Here is a 26,185-nt window from a genome sequence, read left to right on the forward strand (position 1 = left end):
ACATTGGGAGGAAAAACTATACCTCGAGTAAAGTCTATTCAGTACATATTTTTTTTTTATTTCACTTGATTAAACTTTCATAAAAGGTTACATCAAATGTACACACTTCAAATGTTATATACTAGATTAAATATATATAAGAAAAATTAATATATATATATATATATATATATATATATATATATATATATATATATACAAGAAAAATTGGAAATGATTTTATAACAGGCTTTACTTATTTTTATATAGATAAATTTTTTAAAAAATAATTAACACTAAATAAATAAAATTGTTTTTTATTAAATAATGACTTTTGTTAAATTGCCCAGTACTTTCTTAAATATTGACGTTTTTAAAAATATAAGCTCATTCCGATGTTACAATCGTCAAGAGCTTTCATTTGAATACCCACATGCATTTTTTATATATTTTTCATATATACATAAATATATATATATATATATATATATATATATATATATATATATATATATAATATATATAAATATATGAAAAATTGATGTGGGTACTCAAATGAAAGGCCTCGATGAGTGTAACATCGGGATGAGCTTGTATCTTTAAAAATATTAATATTTCATAAAATACAAGGTCGTTTCTTAATTATGTTAAATCGTAAATACCAAATTTAAGTGTTAATAATTGGTAAAAAAAAATATAATGCCAGCTCGGGAATATTTACTGCTTGTAAACAATATTGTATTGCTTTAAGACAATATTTTACGGGACTATTAAGATTTAATGTGTATTCTGAGACGGGGATAAAGTTTGATTATAGTAGTAAAACCTGGCAATGAATTGGAAGGGTAAATGGAAGGGCTCAACTTCCGTATATATCTCCGATAATCTCTAGCCTGTTCTCGATTCGGTCGACACGAGTGCTCCCAAGGGTTACTCCATTCCCCGAGTTCTCCACGGACAACCCGTCTAATGGTCCAGGATCTCACCTACCAATTCGATTTTGAATCTAAAATTCAACGATAAACTCAACTCTGTAAACTCCAGAATATTTTAATTAAACCCGATAATATTTAAATCACAAATAACAAATACCATATACGTCAACTTTTTAAATTCACACTAAATTACTTACACCCAATAGCGTCCCATGTAAAAGCATTTGTGTGTCCGTAAATAGTACAGAGACGGTATCTTGAGAATAAATTAACCCATTGGGACTTTGCCCCCATAAGAGTCGCTAGAAGTGAATTAAGCTTGATAGATTTTTCTAAAAGTGCTTGACCGACTCGACTCGATTAAAAATATCCGCAAGCTAAAAATTTTTCAGACAATGAATTTAATCAAAAGCGAGAAAAAAATTCAATTAATTTCTTTCTTAAAAGACGCGGAAAATTTTTAGTATGCAGTTTTACAGTAATTAAAATCACGCTGACGTATCTCGACTTGATTAAGACATTTAACGTGGCTTTCTTTTTCCGACAAATACCTTTTAAATTTTGTTTACTCCAGTCCAACTAATCGGATAATTTTTGTTGTCTTCCCTTTTTTTTTTTTAATAAAAAAATTCAACTAAAAAATCAATAAATATTATTTTTTATTTCCTGTCATTATTTTCATCCAGTCCTTGAAATCCAGCTCGTATTTTCATTCTCTCCTATTTTCGATCTATCCTCAACAGGCTCCTAGACTGGATGATAATCCTTGGGAGTGATTTGGTGAGAATGCGTGAAGGGTTGGGTTAAAATATCAGACGCTATGCAAGCGATTGTTTAGCTCCTCTTCCTCCTCGTCTGGCTGTCTGTCATTTTCTTGGGAAGAATACCCTCAAGATTATCATGAGCAATCTTTTTGATTGATCCCCAGGCGTTGTTAGTGTTTACGAGAGTTACTTTTTCTTCTTTTATTTATTTTTTCTGATCCGTTTTGACAAGAAAAATTTTCAGTACCTACATTCACTAAAGTCAACGTCTGCCTCAATAATATTCCGGTTTGCCTCAACTCATTTTTTATAATATAAAGACATCCTCTTTCTTACGAATATTTCTTTGACATATTGTGAATTCTTTAAAATAAATTTCTAAAGAGAGAACCATTTCACCGCGGACATTGTGTAATTCTGAATTTTTTTTAACAATTGTCATGTTTTATAAAACATCTCGGGACATAAAAACATCTTGAAAAAATATTTAATTAAATAATCATCATAAGAATCTTAAGAATTTTATTCAAATAAATATTTATACAAAGTATTTAAAAAAAATTTTTATTAGCATAAATTATAAGAAATTAAGAAAGCGTAAAGACTAATTAGATTTATAATTTCAGAACTCGTTGAAACTTTTTTTTTTTTTTTTTTTTTCCAATACTTTTGTCCTCTTAATTTGTTCTCATTTTCTTGCCTTCCTCATTACTCGAACGATCTTCCTGAAACTGAAACGTCCTCCACTCGACGGAGCGTATTTCCTCCTAGGCACCTTAATTGACTATAAACGTTCAGTTTTATTTTACCGCGTAAGATCGAGTTACGTAGAACGAATGCCGACCAAGACATGCCGAGGACGTTCTCGTGAATACGGAAAAGAAAAAAAGGGAAAAAAAAAGGACAAAAGCAGTGCCGGAAAAAAATGAAAAGAAAAAAATGATAAAAATTGCTGAAAAAAAGTGTGAGAAGATGCCGAGGTGGAGGCTGAGGGTTTCCCGGGGTATAACGAGGGCGCCGGAATTCCTTCGGCGGCGCCAACCAGTCGTTGTTTGAAGGGTCAGCTTATTTCACAATTCCCAGTTGCTAATATTTTTACAGCTATTCTTATTTTCATTTTCATTTAAACTATTTGTGCCTTAAATCTCAAGCACTTTAATTATTTTTATTTTTATAACTTGTATCAAACAAACGATGTTGTAATTAAAATAATTTTTTTTTTTATTAAAGACTTTATTTAAATTTAATAATTATTTATTTATAAAAAATAAAATAAATAAAAGTAGTAGAAGTAAAAGTAGAGAATTTATAAAAGCTCGAGCGGAAATCCTAGAAAATTAAATCAACTATACAGAATATATTGCAATCGAACTCAATCAGTAGTAAGTCTCAACAACAAATAAGAAAATTGCGTTAGTGGACAAATTGTATTGACGGTAATGAGAAACGACTGGGATATAGATTTTTAATCATCCTTGTACAACAATCAATTCTTTCATTAATTTAAGACGAGGACAAACTTTTTCCGGGTTAAAAGTTTAAAATATTCGAGAAAAATCAACAATGATTAAATTCATTTAAAAATAAAACACTCAGACGTCTGTCGTTTTCAAATGAAAGAAAATAGTAACTACTAATCTTATTACGAACTTTCAAGAGATTTAATAATAATCTTTAATTTCATCAAAGCCTTCTTTTAAAGTTCGCTTCCCATCTTTCGAATAAATGTATTTCTGCAAAGATGATAAAGACATTAATAACTCAGGAATGAGAACGGTATTTGTTTGAGCGAAAAAAAGAAGCAAGTATTTACAAAAAATAAAACCCATCTACATTGAGTCAAAAGCCTAAAACTCAAAGTCAAGTTAAAACAACTTAAACCTTTCAACTAGTAGTACAGCATAGTGTGGAACTATATACGGAGGTACTCAATCATTCTGTGGGGCAGTGAGATGCAGCTTCCGGCTTCGAGAATTCTCAGTTCTCGTTGCTGGTAATATAAGTATAGAATTGAGAATTGAGAATTGAGAATATAGTAGTAGAGTGCTTGACTGCCTTTGTCTGCTCTCTACTCGTCGTAACAAATATATATCAGTTGAAATACTACTTGATACTCTGGACCTCGACGGCTATTTCTCGACGTCCAGCTCGACGTTAACCTTCGATGGTTATTCAATATTGAATTTTGTCAAGACTGTTGAGGGTATTATTTGATTCGTAAGAATCTTAACGGCTTCGAACGTTCTTTATTTTTTTTCTTTTTATTTGCTGGGTTTTATTACAGAAAAATAATTTTAATTGAAATAAAATAGAGATCTTTGACAAACTCTTGTAATATTTTCAACAAAATTTTATTCGCGGGAATTGTTTTAAGTAAATTTCAAAAAATCCTTTTTTTATAAATTTTATAATTACTAAAATAGTGATAAATAAGACTCATATTTATTACTATAGAATAAAAATAAATTAAAAGCTCTTATTTAATATTTTTATTTTTTATTAAAAAATTAAAATAAATTTTTATTTAATTATTTATTCAACTTTTATGACAAGACAAATATTAATTATTAAAACTTTGGTTCCATAATTATCATTAGAATAAATTCAGCCCATCTAGCCTTCAAAAAAAAAAAAAAAAAAAATAATAATAATAATAATAATAAAAACAGTTAATTTGCGAAGAATATAAAATACATGAGCGCAGATGGAATTGCTTGGTAGACGGTTTACATCAATCCTGTTGATTGAACTTAAGATACCGAGGAGGAGATACCGCGTCTGCAGATGGGCTGATGTATATAAATGCACACGTAGTTAGTCTGAACTACAAAGCGTGGCGTCACAGAGATGTCAGCCTAATTGGCTTTCTCAAGGTCCCTTCCTTCACGGTTTCTCGCTAGTCCATTTGCTAATTGACGTGATAATGCCTACACTAAATAGTACCCAGCCCACTAAATCATTAACCATTAATCTCTTTGTCTTACCGAATGATTAAGCTATCGATTTGCATAATTCTGAATAATTACAATTTATAATTTAATTTATAATCGGGGAAAAAATAAGTACCGCTACAAATGCCGGGCGATGAATGCAGCAAGTGCGTTAACATAATAAATCGATGTTCATCCACGAGTGACACGGTTTTCCGTTTCCTCCTTTCATCTTTCATTTAATTCTCGGTGGATGAGAGCAAGAGGTAATCTCTGGGGTATCGCGTTACCGTAAGGCCGATATCATTCGAGCCAAGTTAACTCCAAACCGGGAAGAAATGAGATAGTAGTAGTACCCAACCGAGGAGGTGAAAGAGGATCAAATAAAAAGAGAGGAAAGATGAGAATCGTCTTGAGTATAAGAGGCGGCAAGGATAAAGACCAGATAACTCTCTAGAGGTTTCGTAATAAGAGCGAGGATCCTAATTAGCTGAAATTATGACGTTTAAGACCACTGTTATTATCAATTACACGATGATCGATACTATCGTCCTTATTACGACACTCAAGAGCTCTTTTGCTACTGACTAGGTATTTGCTATTTAAATACACGCTTAAATTCTCGTAAATATTTTTTTTATGTTAGAAAAAATTTTTTTTCTGATCAAAAAAATAATTTTAAAAAAGATAAATTTTTATTTTTTTTTTAGGAATTTTTATGGATAAAAAAATATTGTCCTTGTGACCGATTACGAAGAATTTGTTTTTTCACTAGAATTGATTTTTTTATAGGTAACAAATAATTGTCGAAAAAAAGATTAATAAATGAATAAAATGAATTTAAAAAAAAAATAGAAAAAAAAAAGTATTTGGTCCTTTAGTACACACAGCACGTGAAAAAATAGTGAGTTTCAATAGCCATATGTACTTGTATACAATCATGCATCTGGGAATAATAGCAAGTGTTTTTTTTTTTTTTTTTTTTTTTTTTTTTTTTTTTGGCAAACATATATATTCGAGTTTGTTCATTGATCGTGTGAGTAATCGGTGGAATGCCCATAGGGAAAATTATGTGATTATTAAATGCAAATATAACATGAGAGCAATGGAAAAAAATGACAATGGATTATTATTATTATTATTAAATTAGATTTATTTTAAAAAAAGGAGCCGACATAATAAGTGAAAAGAGAATGGAAATATTTTTTTTTAAAAAGAGTTTATGATTGAATCGTATTCCCGGTAATTTATTCGTGATGATGAAAAAATAGATAATGTTACTTATAATTGGTGTTTGCAGTAGGAAAATAAATTTACATGTTTATACAGGAAAAGTCACGGTAATTTATCCGCTAGGGACGGAAGAGAGATACAGTGGAAATTAATATCACAGCGGCGGACGGCGGACGGCGGTCAACCCCAAAAACCCTGTGAGTTCAAGATAAATAGGGATAACGGGCGCAATTAAATCCAGACGGTGACGTTAAACGGGAAAATAAAAAATAAAAATTTTTAAGTATTAAAGTAAATCATAAAAAAAGGATTTATCTTTTTTGATAAAGAGATAAGAGATTATTCCGCCAGTTATTACTTATCCGGCCTTAAGAGTCTATTTGGGATTTATATTTCATTTATTTGGAATTACTTAAAATTAAGACGGAAAACATTTTAGTAAAATATGCCTCAAGTAAACAGCTAGTAGCTTACAGAGGAAATGCAACTTAACTTGATAAATATTTTATTACAATTTAACAAGAATTTTTTTTTATATAATTTATCAGATAATAAGTAATTTATTTTTTTTTTTTTATTTATATTTGTACTTATTTTCAATGATCGCAATCCAGTAAAAAATTTTTTGTTATTTATTTGTCGAGCAAATAATGCTGAAAAGTCATATTTATTATTTAAAATTTATGTGTGTGAGTTTTTACAGACAGTATTTTGAAATTAATACTATATGTTACAAAAAATATTTACAGATTTACTGTCAATTTTAATAACAAGTGGAAATTTTTCGATATGGCTATATTGGGCTATAAATAAGCATAAAAAATAATTTATTGTATCTTTTTAATTTTTTTAAAAATGTGTGCAATTATTATTTATATTTTTAAAATTGATTTAGTAGTTTATTATATTTTTAAAATTGATATAGTAGTAGTCTTTAAAAGAGTAAAAAAAACTGTTTTCTTAGTTAGATGTTAATATTTAAAAATTTAACTCTCTTGCAGCGAGAGATTTCAGCGATCATGCGCCACCTGTCGGATTTTTTCAATACTAAATGTATCAAAAATTATATGTAGTCAAGTTAGACTGTATTAAAAATTTTTTTTAAGGTCAGTTGTAATTATTAAATAAAAAATTAATGTTGAAATATATTTACTATGAAATTATAATTAAAAATAATAATTGAATGAGATTTTTATTGTATTGACATAAACTTATACAGAGATCTCTATAAAAGAAAAACGGTGTCGTAAATATTTACCGATATCCAGTTGAATAGACTGTGAATAAATTTCTTACCTCAATTGCTCGACATGTTGGTCTTTGGGTAAAGACTCGAGATGAAGTATAAAGAGCGGATATTCCACAATGAACAAGACCGAGAGGGTGAATTCACCGGGAGATGAAAGGGCGTATAAGGCTTGAGAGCTACCACGCCTCTTTAGCGTCTTCTGTGCTTGAGAATTCAGATCGAAAAGCAGTTTCACGTAAACAAACTCAAAGTCACTGGTTCTCTTTAACACGTGTGCTGTACTCCCACACAATATTTACCTCCGCGAAACAGCTCACCCGTAAATCCCGTACATTTGCTTTGATTCTGTACTTTTTCCACCTACCAACACTCGCACCAAATTTTGACTAAAAATCACTCTGTAATTATTATTTTTAATTAATGTCTTCAATTATAATTAATGTCTAAATAATGGGAAATTATAATTATTATAATAATGAATAATCCGAATCCAATTTATTATATCAAGCGTACTTGTATATTGAAGGATTACTGTTGTTTTGCTTAATTAAACTGTCAAGTTAAAGCTGGCTGCTGTTCAGAGAATAGTGTTATCATTATCATTATTATTTCCGTGACTCAAGCTACGAAACCTGATCACAGGCGACTCGAGTAATTAGCAAAGCATGGATTAGATCCACGGACCTGAACACGTACACACACACACACACACACACACACACACACACACACACACACATATATATATATATATATATATATATATATATATATATATATTCTGATATTACAAACGGTATGCTCGAGCTCCGGCCCGTACATAATCACCTGCAGAACCGATATAGCTTGTGACAGAGTGCCTGTAATTTCAGAAATCGCGTATAATAATCCTCGATTGCTGGTTATAATGTCAGTTCATATAACCTCCTTGCTATTAAGACCCATAATAATCAAAGGACAATCTCCATACTATTTCCGCCATTGTTTTCACTCCAAAGTTTATTAATTAACAATTATCATTATTTAATAATCAATGAGTATAATTAAAAAATTTATTGAAAAATGTAAAAGTATATATTGAGAGCCCGGCGATTGACAGCTAGTTGTCAATAATAGATTTCTTATACATTTCAATAAAAGTTTGATCAGTTGAAAAAATTCGCGCTTACGCTGAGCAAATATCAATTCAATAGAATTCAATTGAATTGATTTTTATAGCACAGAAAAAAAAAAAAAAAAAAGAGCTTGTGTAAATTTTATTAAAAATGTATGAAATTTAACAAAGTTTCCTTCTCTTGGAGGGCTTTTTCAAATGAACTCACAGCTCACAATAAAATTCCCAATAGTATTTATCGTCCGCTGTTATTGTAAAATGTAAAAGCTTTAATTTTGTCACTAAAAAATTGAGGATTAAATATTTAAGTGGATAAATTTGAAGGATATTTTTCGAGTGATTTAGTTTTTTGCAAATAGTGAAATGCCAATCGGTTCACTCAAATGCAGTGACGTGATTTCTCGAGAGTTGATTAAAAATCCCATGAGTGTGCATGTTAATGGGCGCTTGAAAGCTTTTCAATGATAAAACGCTTATCACTTTTAATTTCAACCTTTAATTCACGGGTTTTGTTGAAAAATAAAAAAAAAAGCTCCGAGTACGTGGATATTAAAGAGTGAAAATTATTTCAAAGCAAGTATTTATTTTTTGATAAACCGTACACAAAAGAATGTAAATATTTCAGTATCATATACGGACAGTGAAAACCGAGTAAAAAGGATGTGTGGAGGGAGAAAATAAAATTTTCGCCCGAGTGTCCAGTCTATAACTATATTCTACGTACTAGTCTAGTCCAATGCATATGTTAGATCGCCGAAGCGTCTCTCACTCGATTTCAGATTCAATTTCAGGAACGTCCAGCCAGTTACCCCACCCCAACATTTCAAGATTGCAGAGTTCACGGGTCGCTGAATATGAAATATGCATCGCTCATTGTCTCACACTGATGTTCACACACTTTTTACCCTGTACTTCGACTCATTTCTCCATTCATTCTCTTTATTTTGTAAAACTTCCTCTTCACAGCTCGATCTATCTTTATCTAACTAAAGAAATTTTTTTTTGCTTGAATTATAGGCCGAGGGGGTTCAATATTACATATACGTTATTGATATAACATTATAGATTTTTTATTATAGAAAAATTTTCTTAAAAAACTAAATTAATAGATGAAAAAAATTTTTTTTTACTTTAGAAATATATATTTTCAACTTAACTTTCTACTAGTGAGAAGATTTAGCGACCATGCGCCACCTATCGGATATTTTCAAAACTAAATTTAAATAAAAAAATTATCTAAAGTCATAACAAAAAATTTTTTCACAGTTAAGATGAATAAAAAAGAAAATTTTTCTCAACTTTAATAATTAATTAATTTCCTGAGTAATTAATGCCTCGGGCGAAAGGTTTGTTAACTGAAAGCACGCGTTCTGTCACCATCGACAATTTGCATAATATTTTAATAACAATAAACTGGATTTTTAGTCACCGGGTGGGTTGTTCTTTATTACTTTTTGTGTACACAATTTTCGCGGACTTGTTAAGGTTTAATTAATTGCAATAATTAAAAGGGAAGGCGTAGGTTTCAGACTTGAGCCCGAGGCAAACGACTACAGTAACCAGACCAGTACGCCTTATATCCATGGTGTAGCGTTTGAATATGCAAAATCTCCGCTTGTGCAATTCGACCGGAGTAAAAGAGAAAGAGTGAAAAATGAAGAGAGAGTATAAGCCTCCAGAAGATTTGCTTCTTCATTTCTTTACAGAATGAGTAGAGGTAGTTTACAATATATAGGATAGTCATCAGAGCAAGGGTTCCAAGACCAGACTTTACTACTATACGTACAATATATAACGTCACCCGTACTCGACACAACGTACAGCAACATCTTCTCAGTCTAAGGTTACAAAATATTCATAAGACGTTCCACCCATCATATATACTTTTATATATATTTATGCACATCCCCAAACTCTATATATACTTACACTCATTCTACTTAAATTTTTTCACGACAACTTTATGTCGCTTGAATGTAACACTATTTTCTCTAACTAGTTTTTAAATTATTGTTAAAACGTACCTTCTAAATTTACAATAAAAATGCATTATAATTTTACATTTTTTTATTTAAATATAATTATTATTATGAATATCAAAAAAAAAATTTTTTTAGAGCATTTCTTCTCACTCAAATAATTTTCTTACTATGAAAAAAATTTTATATATTTTATTTTTCGAAATATTAAAAAAAAAAATTAATATTTAAGTTCTCGTTGGCACAACGAGCAAAGTGTGTGTGCCAAAACACAAGTGCCGAAGACATATAAATAAATGTAATCAAATATACTGTGAATATAAAAATTTATTTCACCATTATAAATTTTATCAAACTTTTTTTTACCCAACAAAGTTTATAATTGAAAGACAAAAAAAAAAAGTATTGTTGAAAGAATAAGCAAATATCTCGTCTGAAACGATCGTTATTTCGCTGGGCAACAAACATGGAATAATAAAAGCTCAAATTCAAGTCTGACGAAGCTCTATAATTTTCATTGCAGCACGTCTTTCTGCAGTCGAAGAACAAGACTCCCTTGGGTTTATATTCTTGCTCTATTACTTGTTTTTTTTTTTTTTTTTATGTTTTCGTACTTACTCATTTATCCGTCCTGGCATACCAATCAGTGGCAAATCGCTGACAAGATATCTAACATTCTTTCGTATTTGTTAGAAACGAAATTTGGATCAATATTATATGATTGATTTTGCTTGTCCATCACTTTGATAAATCCATTATAAAAAAACGAATTTATTCGGGCAACTACAATACGAGTACTAACCATTGATTTACAATGAAACGGAAAATTTCGACAGTAAAATTTCAATCATTAGTGATATGAATAAATGCGTGAGGTTTTATTACTTTTATTACAGCTGTTTCGAATGTCTCTCCAAAAATAAAAGCGTTGTTATTATACAATATTTCAATTAAAAGTTCATTTCAGAATTCCAAAATATGAAAGCTCTCTTTTTCCGGCACATTTTTGATATTCTACTAATTGGAAATGTTTTGTTATGATGGTATTTCAAAGGATTCAAGGAAATAATAGAAGCAATCAAATATAAAAATACGCACAAATTGAAAATAATTGAATACTGCCATCCGCGTATTCTACTAACATTTCCGTTTCATATTTATGTTTCATTTTATTATCATTTTTTATATTTTTTTATTTTTTATTTTTAGATAAAATAATTCCCGTGGTTATTTTTTCGATTTTCGGATTTGAAATTTTAATACAAACAAAGTTCTTCTGTACAACAATGAACGCGGAAAAAAGGATTTAACTGAATACGTTGAGAGGATCAACACCCTCATATAATTTTATTTAAAAATAAATTCATTTAAATATTATATTACGAATAATAATGTATATTCATATATAACATTACTCCATAAAGTTTGAAATTCAGTGTTAACGTTGTTATAGTTCGTAAATACCTTGACAATATTACTATTGTGAAATTTAATAATATTTGGACTTCGCGCGGAGTAAAATAGTAAAACAATAGATAGAAATTTAATGCATCCATGTAATGTAATATTTCGTTATCAAAATACACCAAAGTTTGTATATTAATTATTACTAACTATAATGCTATAGTTTAAATATATGCTTTACAAATTTTTGGTTCTAAAAATCGAAACACAAGTAATCTTCGTTTACAATCGAAATGGGAGCAATATAACCTATTTATCAAGTTATTAATGTAAATCCCATGAAAAAGTTTTAATTAATTTTTATATTAAAGCCTATCATACTTACTTACAAAATATAAAATAAATTAAAAACATAATTAGTATATTTTTTTTTTAATTTCTGTATCAATTATCATCTTAAAAAAATTACAGGTAAGCTCTTTGAAAGATAAAAAAAAAAATTATTTATTTAGGAACTATATATCTCAATTCTAACTCTCTAGTTACGAGATAATTTAGCGACAATGCGCCACCTGTCGGAAATTTTTAAAACTAGCTTTAAAAAAAAATTTTTTTTTTTTTTTATGGACGTACCAAATTATATTAAGGAAGATATGGCCAATTTTTATGCCCGGCTATGTAAAAAATTATGTAAGGACATTTTTAGAAATTTTTTGCCGGAAAAATCATTAATCAAGTTTTTAATGTAATATTATTATAATTATAATAATTATCGTGAAAATTAATGATCAATCTTCATCAACGTCAGCTAATTCATTGATAACAATAGACGGACATATTTGAATTGAGGATTTCTAGTATCTGTTGATACCCATTCCAGAATTTCGTGGCATTAAATATATCTAGAGATCCATTTAGGATGCGAACACGTGCTAGGGATTTATGTGTAAAACCGTCTCGCGTTTAAGCCACGTTACCATGGTTATATAAGCCACCGAAACATCCTAATGGAAGTGAATCTCTGCAGCGGTGTAACAGAGAAATTTTAACTAGAATAAAGATTATTAAAAATTTTAATTTGACAAAAAACACCTTGGAGATAATCAGCATTCACCGTAACACATCTCTCAAGGTGATAATTCAACCCGTTAAGATTGGAATAATATAATTGATTTCGCAAATGCAATTTAGATGGAAGATAAATAACGTATAGGATGAGTCTGACAGCTAATAGAAGATATATAGGTATATAACAGAGCTGGTAGTAACACAAATCGATCGTATAACACCCTCTCAACTTTCAACTGCCACCAATGGTAGAATGGTCTACCGGCGTAGCACAGTATACCATTCTGTAGGTATAGGAGTAGGAGCTCGCGTGGATATGCTATTTACTCACTTAATAGGGCATAACAGAACAGTCATCGATTGATTGACGTGGGGAAGAGAAGAGAACGTCGAACATCGAATATAACGAATACAAGAGCCGAGAGCGAAGTGCCGTTCTCACATACTATTGATACCATAAAAGCATCCCGTCATCATCGACTTTATATCATCCTTCCTATCCATCTCCATCTCCTTCTTCTCCTCCTCCTCCTCCTCCTCATATCAATTTTTTATCTGATAAAGCATCAAATTTCTACACGATAAGGGATCAATCATTTCCAGCGAACGTTATCGACATTGAGTCATTAGTTAACTACCTCGAACACCGATAAAAGGATTCACCGTTATTGGATTACCCAAAATGATTAACCATTTAATGATTTTGCATAATTGACTTCATCATACAGTTTCGAGTTTTGATTATTAATTGTAGCTTAATATTCAATTATTTGTAACGAGGAATTGGCACAGATATGTTCATTGTTTAATCATTATCAATCACTCAGAAAAAAAAATTATTTTAAAGCCATTATAATTTTTAAAAATTGATAAAATAAATTTTTAAAGTTTATTATTTTCGTCAACTGTGATTTATTTTCTAGAAATAAATATTTATTTGGCCATATCCAAATATCTTATATTTTTGGGACAAATAAATCTTATTTCGATCAAATATTTTTTTTTTCTGTGCATTTATCAAGTTTATCGATGAGTTTTATTTTATTTTTGTAGTCTAATCAAAAATTTGTCATTTTAGCGCGAACTCAATGGCTCAATTCGTGGTAAGTGAGTATGACTCATGTCACTTTCATTGCACTCGTAAAAAATAAGGGCTGTGAGTGTCCAGACGATTGCGTGTCTTCCAGTCATATATAATAATAATAAATAAATAAGCTGATAAATTGTGACCACTTGAAGTGTTCATGTGGACTTTTTGAACTGGAAAAGTGCAGCAATAAATTGAGATTGATCAATATGAAATAATTATAATATTTGTCCCAGATTTGGACATTAATGCGAAGACAAAGATAAAGATATAAAAAAATATTTTTTGGATTATTTATCCGTTGATATTCAGATATTAAAGCTAGAGCGGGAGCTCAAGGGTCCCCTTGAGACTTTGGTCTTGTTGAGAACGGCAAGCCAAGATATTGGACTTTCAAAATAGGGTTACGAGTGCAGATGGTTCTGAAACTAGTGATGAAAGTAAAGAAAAGATATTCATTTAAAATTTTATATGCTTTTTATTTGTTTTATATTTACTTGTTTAGTAGAACAGCAATAAATCTAAAGTTGTTTTTATGTTAATAAATAATAATAATGATAATGATGATGATGAATCAAAGGTAAAGTATCGAAAAAGTCTACTCGAAAGTTTGTTTTGGAATTACTAGTGCTAAAAATTGAAAAAGTTCAAATAACAAGGCCTAACAATTTTTATTGCTAACAGATAATTATTTCTTCAAGTGCTTTTTCAATTCAGAGTCTCAAGAGCATTAAATTCCGATTTAAGAAGAGAGTGAGGAACAAAGTAATATCCGGGTGGAGTGGGATAAGGAAGGAACGCTCGTTATTGAAAGATTGCCGTTCAATGAGCAAAGGCTCTTCAATAATAAGCACAAAAAACTACAATAATGATTGTTAATAATTCCTAGACAATACCATCGGGCATTCCTTCATGTCTAATGGCGATTTTTATTTTTTAGCCGAGAACAATGACTTTCCGTGAGATAAATTTTATGATATGACCTTAAATCGCCATACAAAAATTTTTTTATGGCTTTAAAATTTTTTTTGTATCACAATATACTCATATATGACTTGATAAATCATAATAAGCATCTGTACGTCTTTATATGGTCATCTATAGCCAAATATTATTTTTTAATCAAACTTAGTTCCCAAAATTTCCGACAGGTGGCGCATGGTCGCTAATTTTTCTCACTAGCAGAAAGTTAAATTTATAATATAAAACAAAAATCATTTTTTTGACTTTTTAGAAGAGTTTTTTTGACACTAATTTTTTTTTTTTTTTTTTTTTAATAAATAACACAATAATTAAAGAATGAATTTTCTATTTTAGATTGAAAATTTATTTTTTATTTTCATATTATCTAATATAAATAAAGTCCAAAATGGTCTGACATAAAAATTGATCAGATCAAACAATTTAAAAAATTATTTACACGTTTATAAACTCCAAAAATAATTGAAAAAGGCACAAAATTATTCAGCGGTTAATTAAACAAAAATAACGATCAGATGTGATTAAATAGCCATCGACGAAACGAACCCTCGTCAGACGCAGTCAGACTAAAATGCTTCTCGAGTGAATGTTACTACAGTAACCAGAAAACAATGAATGATTGAATATAAAGAAGAACGGGATTCAGAGCATTTATACATCGGTCCTCATCTAGCGCAGAATCGTTGGCTGTCCATGAAGCTAGATTCAAAGAGTATGAATTATCAAAATGTTTTAGCAGAAAGGTTTCAACGTTGATGTTGTGATATGTTGTTTGACTCGGTAGTCAGTAGTCGGTAGTTGAATCTCCAGTGATTCAATAAAGTTCACTAAATAAACCCCGATGGTTCTCCGTTGAGTGACACAGTCCGTTCGCCAATGCGACATAAATATTGTACTAGAGAGAAAAGCTTATAAATCCGCCAGAGACCTTATTCTCCTCCTCCTCCTTTTCCCATTTTCGACATTTATAAGAGGTGGAATTAGGATGCCGCTTTATTATGCACCCTTGACACGGACTAAGTCATTTGCAGAAACGTCGCTTGAATAAATTCATAAATCCTTACCCAACATGAACATTTGATTCTAACAAAGACGTTCCAGCCCTCAGCTCCTCCCTTAAAATCCCCTCAAACTCAAAGTGGCAACTACATCATTTTCCGACCTCATTAATTTATCAAAATAATCAGCCGAGCTTTAAGAAGCATGTTCAGATAAATATCTTAAATTAAAAAAAAAAAATAATAGACGAGAAAGTTAAAATGATGCTTTAGGTTATCATAACAAAAGTTCGTATACATAGACACTGCTTTCCTTTCGCGTCCATCTATCTGCTCCTCTTAATGGTTGCACTCACGTAATTCTTCCTCTCACCGCCAACAAGTTATCCCTGCGCTGCTCCTTTATTCTCTCTAACCCTCTGATGTTCGTTCGAAGCTTCCAGCTTCCTATTTTTTCCTCTCGAGCTCAGCTGGCAACTTTTTAATCACCCTCGATGGAATAAAACTTGATGCTGGCACTCTAGATCCAGATGGAGGTCTAGATATATGAATATGTAAATATATGTTCAATAAAAAATATTCAAATCCCACTCGATCTAACACGAGGCCCTGATCATTCCTCACGGCTATTAAAGCACAATTGTGATCGAATTTTTCATTATTTTTGACTCTATGACCCCTTTTGCATTCATTGAATTTTTGATTTTTTTTTTCGAATAATTTAAAAAAAAAAGCGGATTGTAATTAATAATGATTAATGTTATGATTTTTTTTTTTATGTTCCAGCACAGCGATCGCTCCACGCCTGTCCTCCTGATAGTTTCGCTGACGGGAATAAAAGTATGCAGCCCAGATGGAAAAGTGAGTACTCAAAAATAGGCGTAGTAGAACAAAAAGCTTCTGAATTAAAAAAAAAAGAGAATGAGAGAGCAAAAGTTAAACTGAGCTTGACGCCACTCTTTAGTGCACCTTGAAGAGTGTCAAATGAGGCGACAAATAGTAAAGCAAGGGTACAGTCTAAAAAAATAAAAAATAAAAAATAAAAGTGTGAAAAGAGAAGCAAAGGTTTGAAAAATAACATTAAAAAAAAAATATTACCAAGCTCGTTTTCTCGAGCTTTATTCACCAAAAAAAGCGATCGGATCACAAAGAAAAGTCGGTCAAGTATCTCTACGCCGACGAAATTTCCGCGTCGATTTCGTTTTCTCAACTTTTTGGCTCCACTTAAAAATGTTTTATCTATTTCCATGAGTAATTCAAACCTCATTTTACACTCCACTTAACCGAGGAAACATTCAAAGTACATTGCATTTATGCATTTTATTTTTTATTTTTTTATTATCTTCTAAATACTTTTTTATGTTAATTTTATCGAAATTTTATTACTTTATTCGTCTTTACAGTATAAAAATAGTGTAAATTATCGTTTGACCTTTAAATTGTTGATCGAACTTGAAATTTTTTTTAATTTATTCAAAGAATTCTTCAAAAATAAAGTAAATTGTAAGTTTTACATTTTTTGTACAAAATTATTATCAGAAATATGATAAAAAAAATGTTAGACAAAAAAAGACCATTGCAATTTATAATTAATGGAGTTTTTTACTTTTTTGTTGTTGTTATACCTCGTGGTTGGGCGAGTTACACAGCAAAACTGAGTAGCCGGGTGCATGGGGTGAATTTTACAGATAGCTCGGCGGTAAGGAAGCAAAAGCGAAAGGGGAAGAGGAGGAGAACGAGAGGGAATATGACAGAGGGAAAGCGAGAAAAGGGAGTGGGAGCTCCCATAGGAGTTTGGAAGTTTTGCCAGTGATTGGCAGTGCGAATGAATTCGTGGTGCAGGGAAACTAATGGGACCCTCTTCTCTCTTCCCGGCTCTATATATCGTTGTCGCTCTGATTGATAACTTCGTCTTTTCCGTTTCCTCTACAAACCTCGTACCGGGCGTCTCTTTCTTCCATCAGAAAGATAAAAATCGATAAGCGGTGTTGGTAATAAAATGAAATAAAATAAAAAAAATTTAACCGTAGCCTATAGTTTAGTCTAAAGTCCCTTGCGTGAATTTAAATTGTTCTATAGAATGGAGATAATTGAGGAAGCCATTGAATGAAATTGTGAGACATCAAAAGAGGAGAATTTTAGTTTAGGGCGGCAAACAATTGCACGTGGTGATGTATATACCGAGGTTGTGCTTTCTATAATGGTCCAGCTGAAATTTATGATCCCTTTGGATGCTCAGAGTGGGTAGTTGAGAAGAGAATCTTCCATTCTCTTGTCTGCCGCTGCTAGCTCTGGATATACCTTTACAGTTACAGCCACTTTCAGTTAGATGGAGAGGAAATCACTGTAAGTGATTACTCTGTCTATAATCCCTCTCAATATTAATATGTCTCTCAACGAATATAAATCAGAACATAATAAGTCTATATACTTACCAAGAGTCGAGAGCACTCCTCACTACTCTTGTAACGTAAATTTTCCTCTTGTTCTTCCTTTATTAAATTCGACGACCGATACTTACGTCTAATGTAAACATTATATTAGTCTTTATGACTGACTATCAAAAAATTCAGTCAAACAAATTTATACCTTCGATAAAATTACAAAAATTTTTAAATTCCCGCTAAATTTAAAATTTAAAATTACTTTTATTATTATTATTATTAATTTTATTTTTAAAATAAAATATCAACTCACAATAATTAAAATAATAAACATAAAATAATAATGACAAACAATGAAAACATAAAAGTTATTTCTCATTAAAAAAAAATAACAATTATATCGCATGTCTGTAAAACAAAAAAATAAACTGTAATGAATTTATGGCCCGAAGCTTTTACTTTTGATGCTCGGACATATTAACTATTATATGTATACATATATAACTGTATATTCTGTATAAATGCATCGCCACTAGATGACCATCAATTTTTTACAGCAGACCGTGAGATTTATTAAGTTTTCGGAGTAGCTTTACATAAAAAGTTTTATGATACACACCGGGAGCAGAAAAAAAAAACATATAAAATAACGAAATAGCCATTTCCCCAAATTATCGATTTATAACTATCTGTTTGATAGCTCTGACATTTGTTTTATAACTTCTTGATGTTTTCTCAAAAGTTTTCATGTGAAAATAATTTTACTACCATCGGATACTCTTTTTAAAAATCAACTTAACTTTATTTAATATCTCACAAATATAATAAAATTCTTTGAAGCTTACTAGTGCAATTAATTATTAAAGTTAAGCAATATAAAATTTTTAAATTTACTAAAGTTCATAGTTGAAAAATACTTGAACTTACTTCTGGAAGTTAAACTGTAAATCAAAATCTAGTAAACTAATTCAATGGGCATTTAATTAAATACCGTAATAAATGTCTAAAGTTTAAGTACAAAAACATTTTATGTAAAATTATTATTTTTTTATAAAAAATAATTATTATATTTGTTTTTTCCTATTCTTAAAATAATATATTTGCTTTCCCGCAAACAGAAACCTCAATTCAACAAAACTCGAGTGATATCTCTTACGAGCAACACGACAATGCATTTGGTAGTACGAAAATGCAAACTCACGAATGCGAACTTCCGTCGGAAGTTACGTTTCAGGACAAGGGTAAAAACTTTATGTTAAAGGTTGTTTGAAACCACTAGTGAAACTGATGTTGTGTTATACATATAGGGAGATGTTCTTTTAACTCTTCGGACCTTGCTTAGTTGTGTTGAAACTTAGACACTACTCATTGTTCAGAGTACAAGTTTTGAGTTACCCCCGTCTTTCCTTAGAAACAGACACTGAACAAGAAGGGGATGACTTGTTTTATCTTTCATTCATCTAAACTTTTTGAAAAATTGCCCTTTTACATTCTAAATCACCGTTCTTTATTGCTCAATTAATTTATCTGATGCATGGCCCCTCTATCGCCCGGTTAATGATAAAACATCGCCAAAAAAAGTCCCTGATATTTATTAGAATTTTTAATAACCGAATAAACTCCATTAATATGATTATTATGTAATTTTTTTATCAGCCGTTATGAAAGTGAGTGGTAAAAAGTATTTATATTAAAAAATTAAATAAAGCCAGACTAAATATAAATGTACATAGTAGTATATATATATATATATATATATATATTTAACCGGCGAAATACGTATTTCCATGCACGGGTTATTTATTTTTGTACGTGAGCGAATGAATTTCGTTGGTAATTAGCTTGAGGCTGACGCTAAAAAAAATTTATATTTTGTACACGTGTCCAAGCAAACATGATATGAATTAGTAAAAAAATTAAAAAAAAAAAAAAAAAAGGAAAAGCGATATTTGTTTAACGAAACTCCATTAAATTTAAACCGTGCATCAGACAGATGAATGAATTTTTTTGCCCTATTTAATGTGGCTACAATAAACATCCCCCAATTCAATTTATTTGTCCGTAGAAATTAATTAAAATTTTTATAGATAATTTATTAATTTTTTTTTATGAAAATCCAAAATTGGAAACTAATTGGTTCCACTTTGATTAGAAAAATTCAAATTTATCAATTTTAAATCTAATTATTTCAAAATTAAATAAAAAAAACTATGTCAAATATCGAAAAAATGCTAAACTTGTGTTTGATAGCTTAAACAGTTCAAAACTTCGTAATAGAAAAATAGTCGGCGACTTTTTAACATTTTTTTGTGCCCTACAATACTGCAAAAAATTCATTTGAATAAATATCTCCAAAAAAAATGAATTTTTGGCACAAAATGTCGCTTGGAAAAAAAAAAATTCGTCCTCGGCTGTTGTGTATAAAGCACAGCGGCTTTTAAATTATTTCCACAATACAAAGGATATATGTTAATGAAAATATTTAAAATATTCCATTCGTATTATATGTATTAAGCGGAGGAGGGATAAAAAAAGTAATGGTCCCAATGTCTAGATTATTTACAGTAAATATCATCAGTCCGGAGTATTCTCATGTTCGTTCTCGGCTTAAAAAGTAAAAAAATAAAAAAGTAAAAACTGAAAAAAAATAATAAATGAATGAATGAATAAAATGAATAAAAGGAGAAGAATCCCTCGGGATTCGAAAACGAGTAGAGGGTCGAGAAAGATACGACGTGACACCGAGAGTGGTCTTTCGTGTATGCAAGAGCAAATCCGCAGGTGAAACAGGGCAAACAAAACTCCAGCGATGCATCTCTTCCGACTTTCTCTGTTTTTATTATGTGTCTTTACTCATCCCTGGTTCTACTACACCCAGCAGCCGCTCATTCAATCCGCGCTCTTTCTCTCCCGGCCTTTCCTTGAACCAACCAGCAGACCCTTCGCTTCACAATTCACAACCAAAGGCATAACGTCCAGTTATGTGATACGTTGATGTACATGTGGATGCCTACGCTCACTGACTAACCCTTTCCGCCATTTGGCTCTCTTGCGAGACTCAAATGCCTTTCGTCAATGTATGTTTGCTTCCCGAGTTTTTCCTCAAACTGAACTCGCTCGACGGCAAGCGCCAGAGCGAAAACGAGTTCCGAGGATCCCAATTTCCATCAACCCCTTTGATCCTTTTTTAAACTTCTTTTTTTTCACTCATCGAGGAGCATTGTGTCTCGATGAAAAATCAAGAGATAGAAACTAAAAGTGTGCGTATACTCCAGTGTGTTACAAAAAAAAAAAAAAACAACTCATTTGTCTCCTCAACAATATAAATTCTTTTTTTTTTTTTTTTGTTTTATTTAAAGTACTGTTTTATTTATCTTTTAATTAAATCAATACTGAAAAAAAAAAAAAAAAATAATTCATCGATAAAAGAGCCGAGTCCATTAATTGGAGGTACATTTATTCCTGAACTATTTTTAAGCTGGAAAACATTTACGGAAAGTTTTGAAGCTTGTTCGAAGGGTTAGTCAATTGGCGCATGTCAAATTACACTGTGCTATAAATTTCATTACGGAATGTGTATGTTTTAAAGTCCCTTAGACTTTTAATAAGGGTTGACGGAACTCGCCCAATGTTTGCGATAAACTTTTTGAGTGAATAAAATTTTCAACGCTTTGTAATTTATTCATTCCTTTAAATTTATCATTTTTTTTCAATTATACAAAATTAAAAAGCAAATTTATTTAATAATAACTTTTGTTAAATTAAATTATACTTTCTTAAATATTGAAGTTTTTAAAAATATAAGCTCATCCTGGTGTTACACTCATTGAGAGCTTTCATTTGAGTACCCACATCAATTTTTTATATATTTTTCATATATACATATAAATAATATATATAAATATATGAAAAATTGATGTGGGTACTTAAATGAAAGGTCTTGATGAGTGTAACATCGCGATGAGCTTATATCTTTAAAAATGTCAATAATTCACAAGATACAAAATTATTTCTTAATTATTTTAAATTGTACTGTACTTTTTTAAATATTGAAGCTTATTTTCTTGAAATTATATTTAAATAATTCAATTAAAAATGTCGAATTTAAATTCTACCTCAAATAATTTTTTTCCGCCGATTTAAAAATTAAAAATTTTCAACTGCAATAAATTGATGGGCTGGATTGAAAAGAGAAAAATTTACATCATTTATAAAGAGACTCTTTTATTAAATGACGCGATTTATTTTTCTAGTGTTTGTTCTTTGATATATGTAACCATAAAATTTATCTTGCTATGAATTGAATCATAGGGACAGAAATTTTTTCATTTTTCCACGAGTTATTCCAAGATTCATGAGCATTAAAAAATACTGAGAAGCTCCAGCGGCTGCTGTTTTAACATTCAATGGACGTAATAAAATAAGTAAAATCAAAACAATCATTGGTTATTGGTTATTAGTTATTAGATGTCGTAATTCAAGAATTTATATGTGTTCCGAAGCCCTACGCTGAAACAACGATGACAGGAGAGCATTCATGTGCCATGAAATACGAGCTACGCATATCAATATTACAAGAGATGTTATACGAGCTTGTCGTTCGTGCCAAAGTTTACGTATGTATCTATATATAATCTCATAATAGGCGTGTACATGTGGAGACATCAATAGCAATTCTCTGTGCCGTCTGTATCTATATATAAATTCAATCTATAATCCCGCAAGCATCATTGTTTAAGTTCACAAAGCGCAAACGAATTTCAGCCAATCAATTTTAGCTTTTATAAATTTATTCACTCGATAATTAACTATTGTAAATTATTTTTGATGGACAAAAATAAAACTCGGCATTTTTATAGCTCGCTATAAAAGCTTTGATAGTTAAAAATAAATAATTGAATTTTTTTTTTTTTTATTTTTCTTTAATTTCATTCCTGAATAATTATCTAATTGATTTTTTTTTTTTTAATTTTCTTCGGCACAGTCATAGAGAACAAACTTTGTTACACTCGACATTAATATCTTTGTCCCAATTTAACTTCATTAATTATTCAGATTCCCAACATCAGGTGCATTAGAAGTTTAACTTGATCGCATAGTTATGGTAACGGTATATAAACGGCGGACGACGACAATCGCATTTCGATTAGATATTCTCATATTCACAGTAATGTGACTTAAAATATTGACAATTCAAAGAACCATAATTGGAGAGAAAAGGCTTTTAAATCAACTTTGATTTGGACAGAATACTAATAGTCTAAAGTATTAATATTCACTTTGAGTACACCCAAGTTAATTAAATCAAATCCCTTTTGTGTGAATTTAATATCGCTTAGCCATTCGAAACAACCCAATTTCCGAGCAATACGAATATCAGATTGAAACTGATCAGCTTCACCTTCATCCGAGGGTCCATGCTAACTCAACTGTCTTAGTTCTGGATGGTGCTTTAGTTTCTAACTTCATTTCAATTCTGTCAGTCACATTTGTTTATTGAAAGCCTCAAAATCCATCAAGTTTCCATTTTATTTTGTTTTTTTTTTTGGAAATTGTTTTGTTTTTCGAGCCTTCATAGAGACTATAAAAAATTGACAAAGCCTTTTAGTCAATTCTAAATTATTTTTTCACAAGCTCACACTGAAAAAAAAATTAATTTGAATCAAGAAAAAAAATTCTTGAATTAAGTGAAATTTATTTAAACCAAAAAAAATTTTTTAAATTAAATTAAAAAGATGAAATTCTTCAAAATTATTCTCTTGATTCAATTTAATTTTTTTTCTGTGAAAAAACGAATTTTAAGACAAAAATTTTTGAATAAAATCATCGCTTTCTGTTCCCTTGATACTGTTTTCATTTAAAAAAAATTTTTTCTCTTGAATCAAGTCCTTCTTTTCCAGCGCAAGTATTAAAAAAGTAAAATTTAACGATGCGACCTTAAAAAAACGAGGAGCTAATTGTATAATGAACCGATACTGTTGATTATAAAGTGTTATAGGATAAAAAGGGTAAAATAAATAAAATTAGATGGTCGTTGTATCGGGAACAGCCGTTTGACGGTGCCGATGAGCCATTTGAATTTATATTGCGTGGAACATGGGTGTACCGAAGTGGGTGGATCGTCACAGTGGATCTGCAGGGACACTGGGTAAAGGGTCTAGGGCGTAGGGGAGATCCAATGAATCCAGCGTGTTGTAGGGTGAGACAGTGTAAAGTAGTACAGTGCCACAGTGTTGTTACTGTCGGGATTGTTACCCAATGCAAGCCTTTGAATAAATCGATTCTCCGGTGGTACACGAGCGAAAAAGACTCCCGCGAAATAGAGAAACATCGATGCTTAATTTAACCGCAATGTTTTATTGAGTGTTTGACACTCTCGCGCATAATTCTCAAAAGAATTATTTATCACGGATGGGATTTTATTCTGTTATTTTTGACGAGTAATTTTTTTTTTTTTTTTTTTCCTCGATAAAAAGAAAAAAGCCAAGCGTTAAAATTTTTTTATTTATTTGAACTTGAGAAAAATAATAAAAAAAAAAAAAATTGAATGCCTTTTAACTTCTTGAGGATATAAACTTTTTAAAGCTACGCACTTGCGAATATATATATCCCCTTTGGCAGTGAGAACAGATTCGGCATTATAGAGCACTCGTGAAGATCAGTGAATCTGCGAGGTAGGATAAGAGACCGGGCGACATAGGAATCTCCTCAGGTAGAAAATTAAAGCTTGTGAACTTGACGAGGGGGATTAAATACAAAAGAAAGCGAAAGGGAAAACGGCTTTTGCAATAAAATTCGCTAATTCCCACGATCGATGCATTCTCTAAAGTTACACTGGGGAAGATATTCCGGTAATAATTCCCCGTGATATTAAACTTCTGAATCAAGACTCTGATTAAGTCCGTGGAAAAAATTTTTCAATTAACTCCAATGTTACATTTTATTATATATTATGTTTTATTGAAACATTTTATTCTCCTGATTGCTTTTGCCATCTAAAGCGCGCTTTAAGTATCTCCTGTCTGTAAGAACAATAGAGATCATTTTTGAACTTCGACTTCTATTCATTTCTCCTCGATTACTTTTACTTTTATGCTAATTCCCGTTCGCTAAGTATTAGTTAGCTCAAAGGATACACAAGTGTCAGCGCTTGCACTTTATATCGTTGGGAAATTCTCGCTAATTGTTTTTATCCCAGTTCAGTGATTTCATTTTGTTTTCAGGTACTATAAGCGTTGCATTTTTTCGAGTCGTCAAGTGTAGTCGAATTGCCGGGAAATTTCAATTGCTATTTAAGTTAATATCAATTACATTGAATTCCTTTCTTTGACTCTGAAACAAGGGTCTCACTTTTCGATCCTTAAGCGCAATATTTTACTGATTAAATATCAGAAAAAAAATTTTTTTTTTATTTATTGTGTAAATTTTAGATACGAGCAATAATCTTAATTTTTTAGACATTAAAAAAATAAATATTTTTTATTAAATACTAAATACGATAAATAATAAAAATAAAACCATTATTATTATAATTTTAAAATTTACTTTTTATAAAAATTATAAAAGCAATTTTTTAAACGTTAATTTTTCGAATTTTTTTTACTTCAACCGACTAAATATTAAAATTTATATTTAAAACTTAAAAAATTCGACTAATTTTGATTTCGTGATTCGTTCGCATTACTTCATTGCTTGATTAATATATCACCAGACAGACTCGTGATGCATGAAACCAATTTATCTTTTATTACCAAAAAATTTTACCATAAAACTGTAATATGTAAACCAAATGCCCCAGATGTCTCTAGCATTAAATCATCCCATCAAAATTTGAAGACTTCCAGAGACACGGTCGTGACTTGCGCCAAGTGCGCGTTCATTAAATTAACCTCCACATAAATACATTATTTCACAGTACCAGCGAATTATAATATAATATAAAAATTACTTTTCAATTTTTTTACTAAAATTATTTAAAAATTTTTTCTAGCAGTGATGATAAAAAATAAATTGGAGTTTTAGAAAAAATATTCAATCCGAGAGATAAAAAATCAGCGCATCAGTGTATCGATAACACATT

The 26,185-nt window shown here is 30.4% G+C and overlaps 1 protein-coding gene across 6 annotated transcripts in view; it reads left to right on the forward strand.

Annotated features, from left to right (window-relative positions):
• LOC141529423 (EGFR adapter protein) overlaps window positions 1-26,185 on the forward strand; it is a 122,670-nt gene that overhangs the window by 37,858 nt on the left and 58,627 nt on the right. For all 6 annotated transcript variants that reach the window (XR_012479592.1, XM_074245929.1, XM_074245928.1 and 3 more), the window contains one exon: window positions 16,508-16,582. Coding sequence is in view for 2 of the 6 variants with exons in the window: in XM_074245929.1 (XP_074102030.1) it covers window positions 16,508-16,582 (75 nt within the window). In the remaining 4 variants the exon portion in view is untranslated. The remainder of the gene's footprint in view (window positions 1-16,507; window positions 16,583-26,185) is intronic.

This window comes from Cotesia typhae, unplaced genomic scaffold (assembly GCF_013202065.1).
Source record: "Cotesia typhae breed Kobodo isofemale line unplaced genomic scaffold, CoteBio_Ctyphae contig_48, whole genome shotgun sequence".
Taxonomy (NCBI): domain Eukaryota; kingdom Metazoa; phylum Arthropoda; class Insecta; order Hymenoptera; family Braconidae; genus Cotesia; species Cotesia typhae.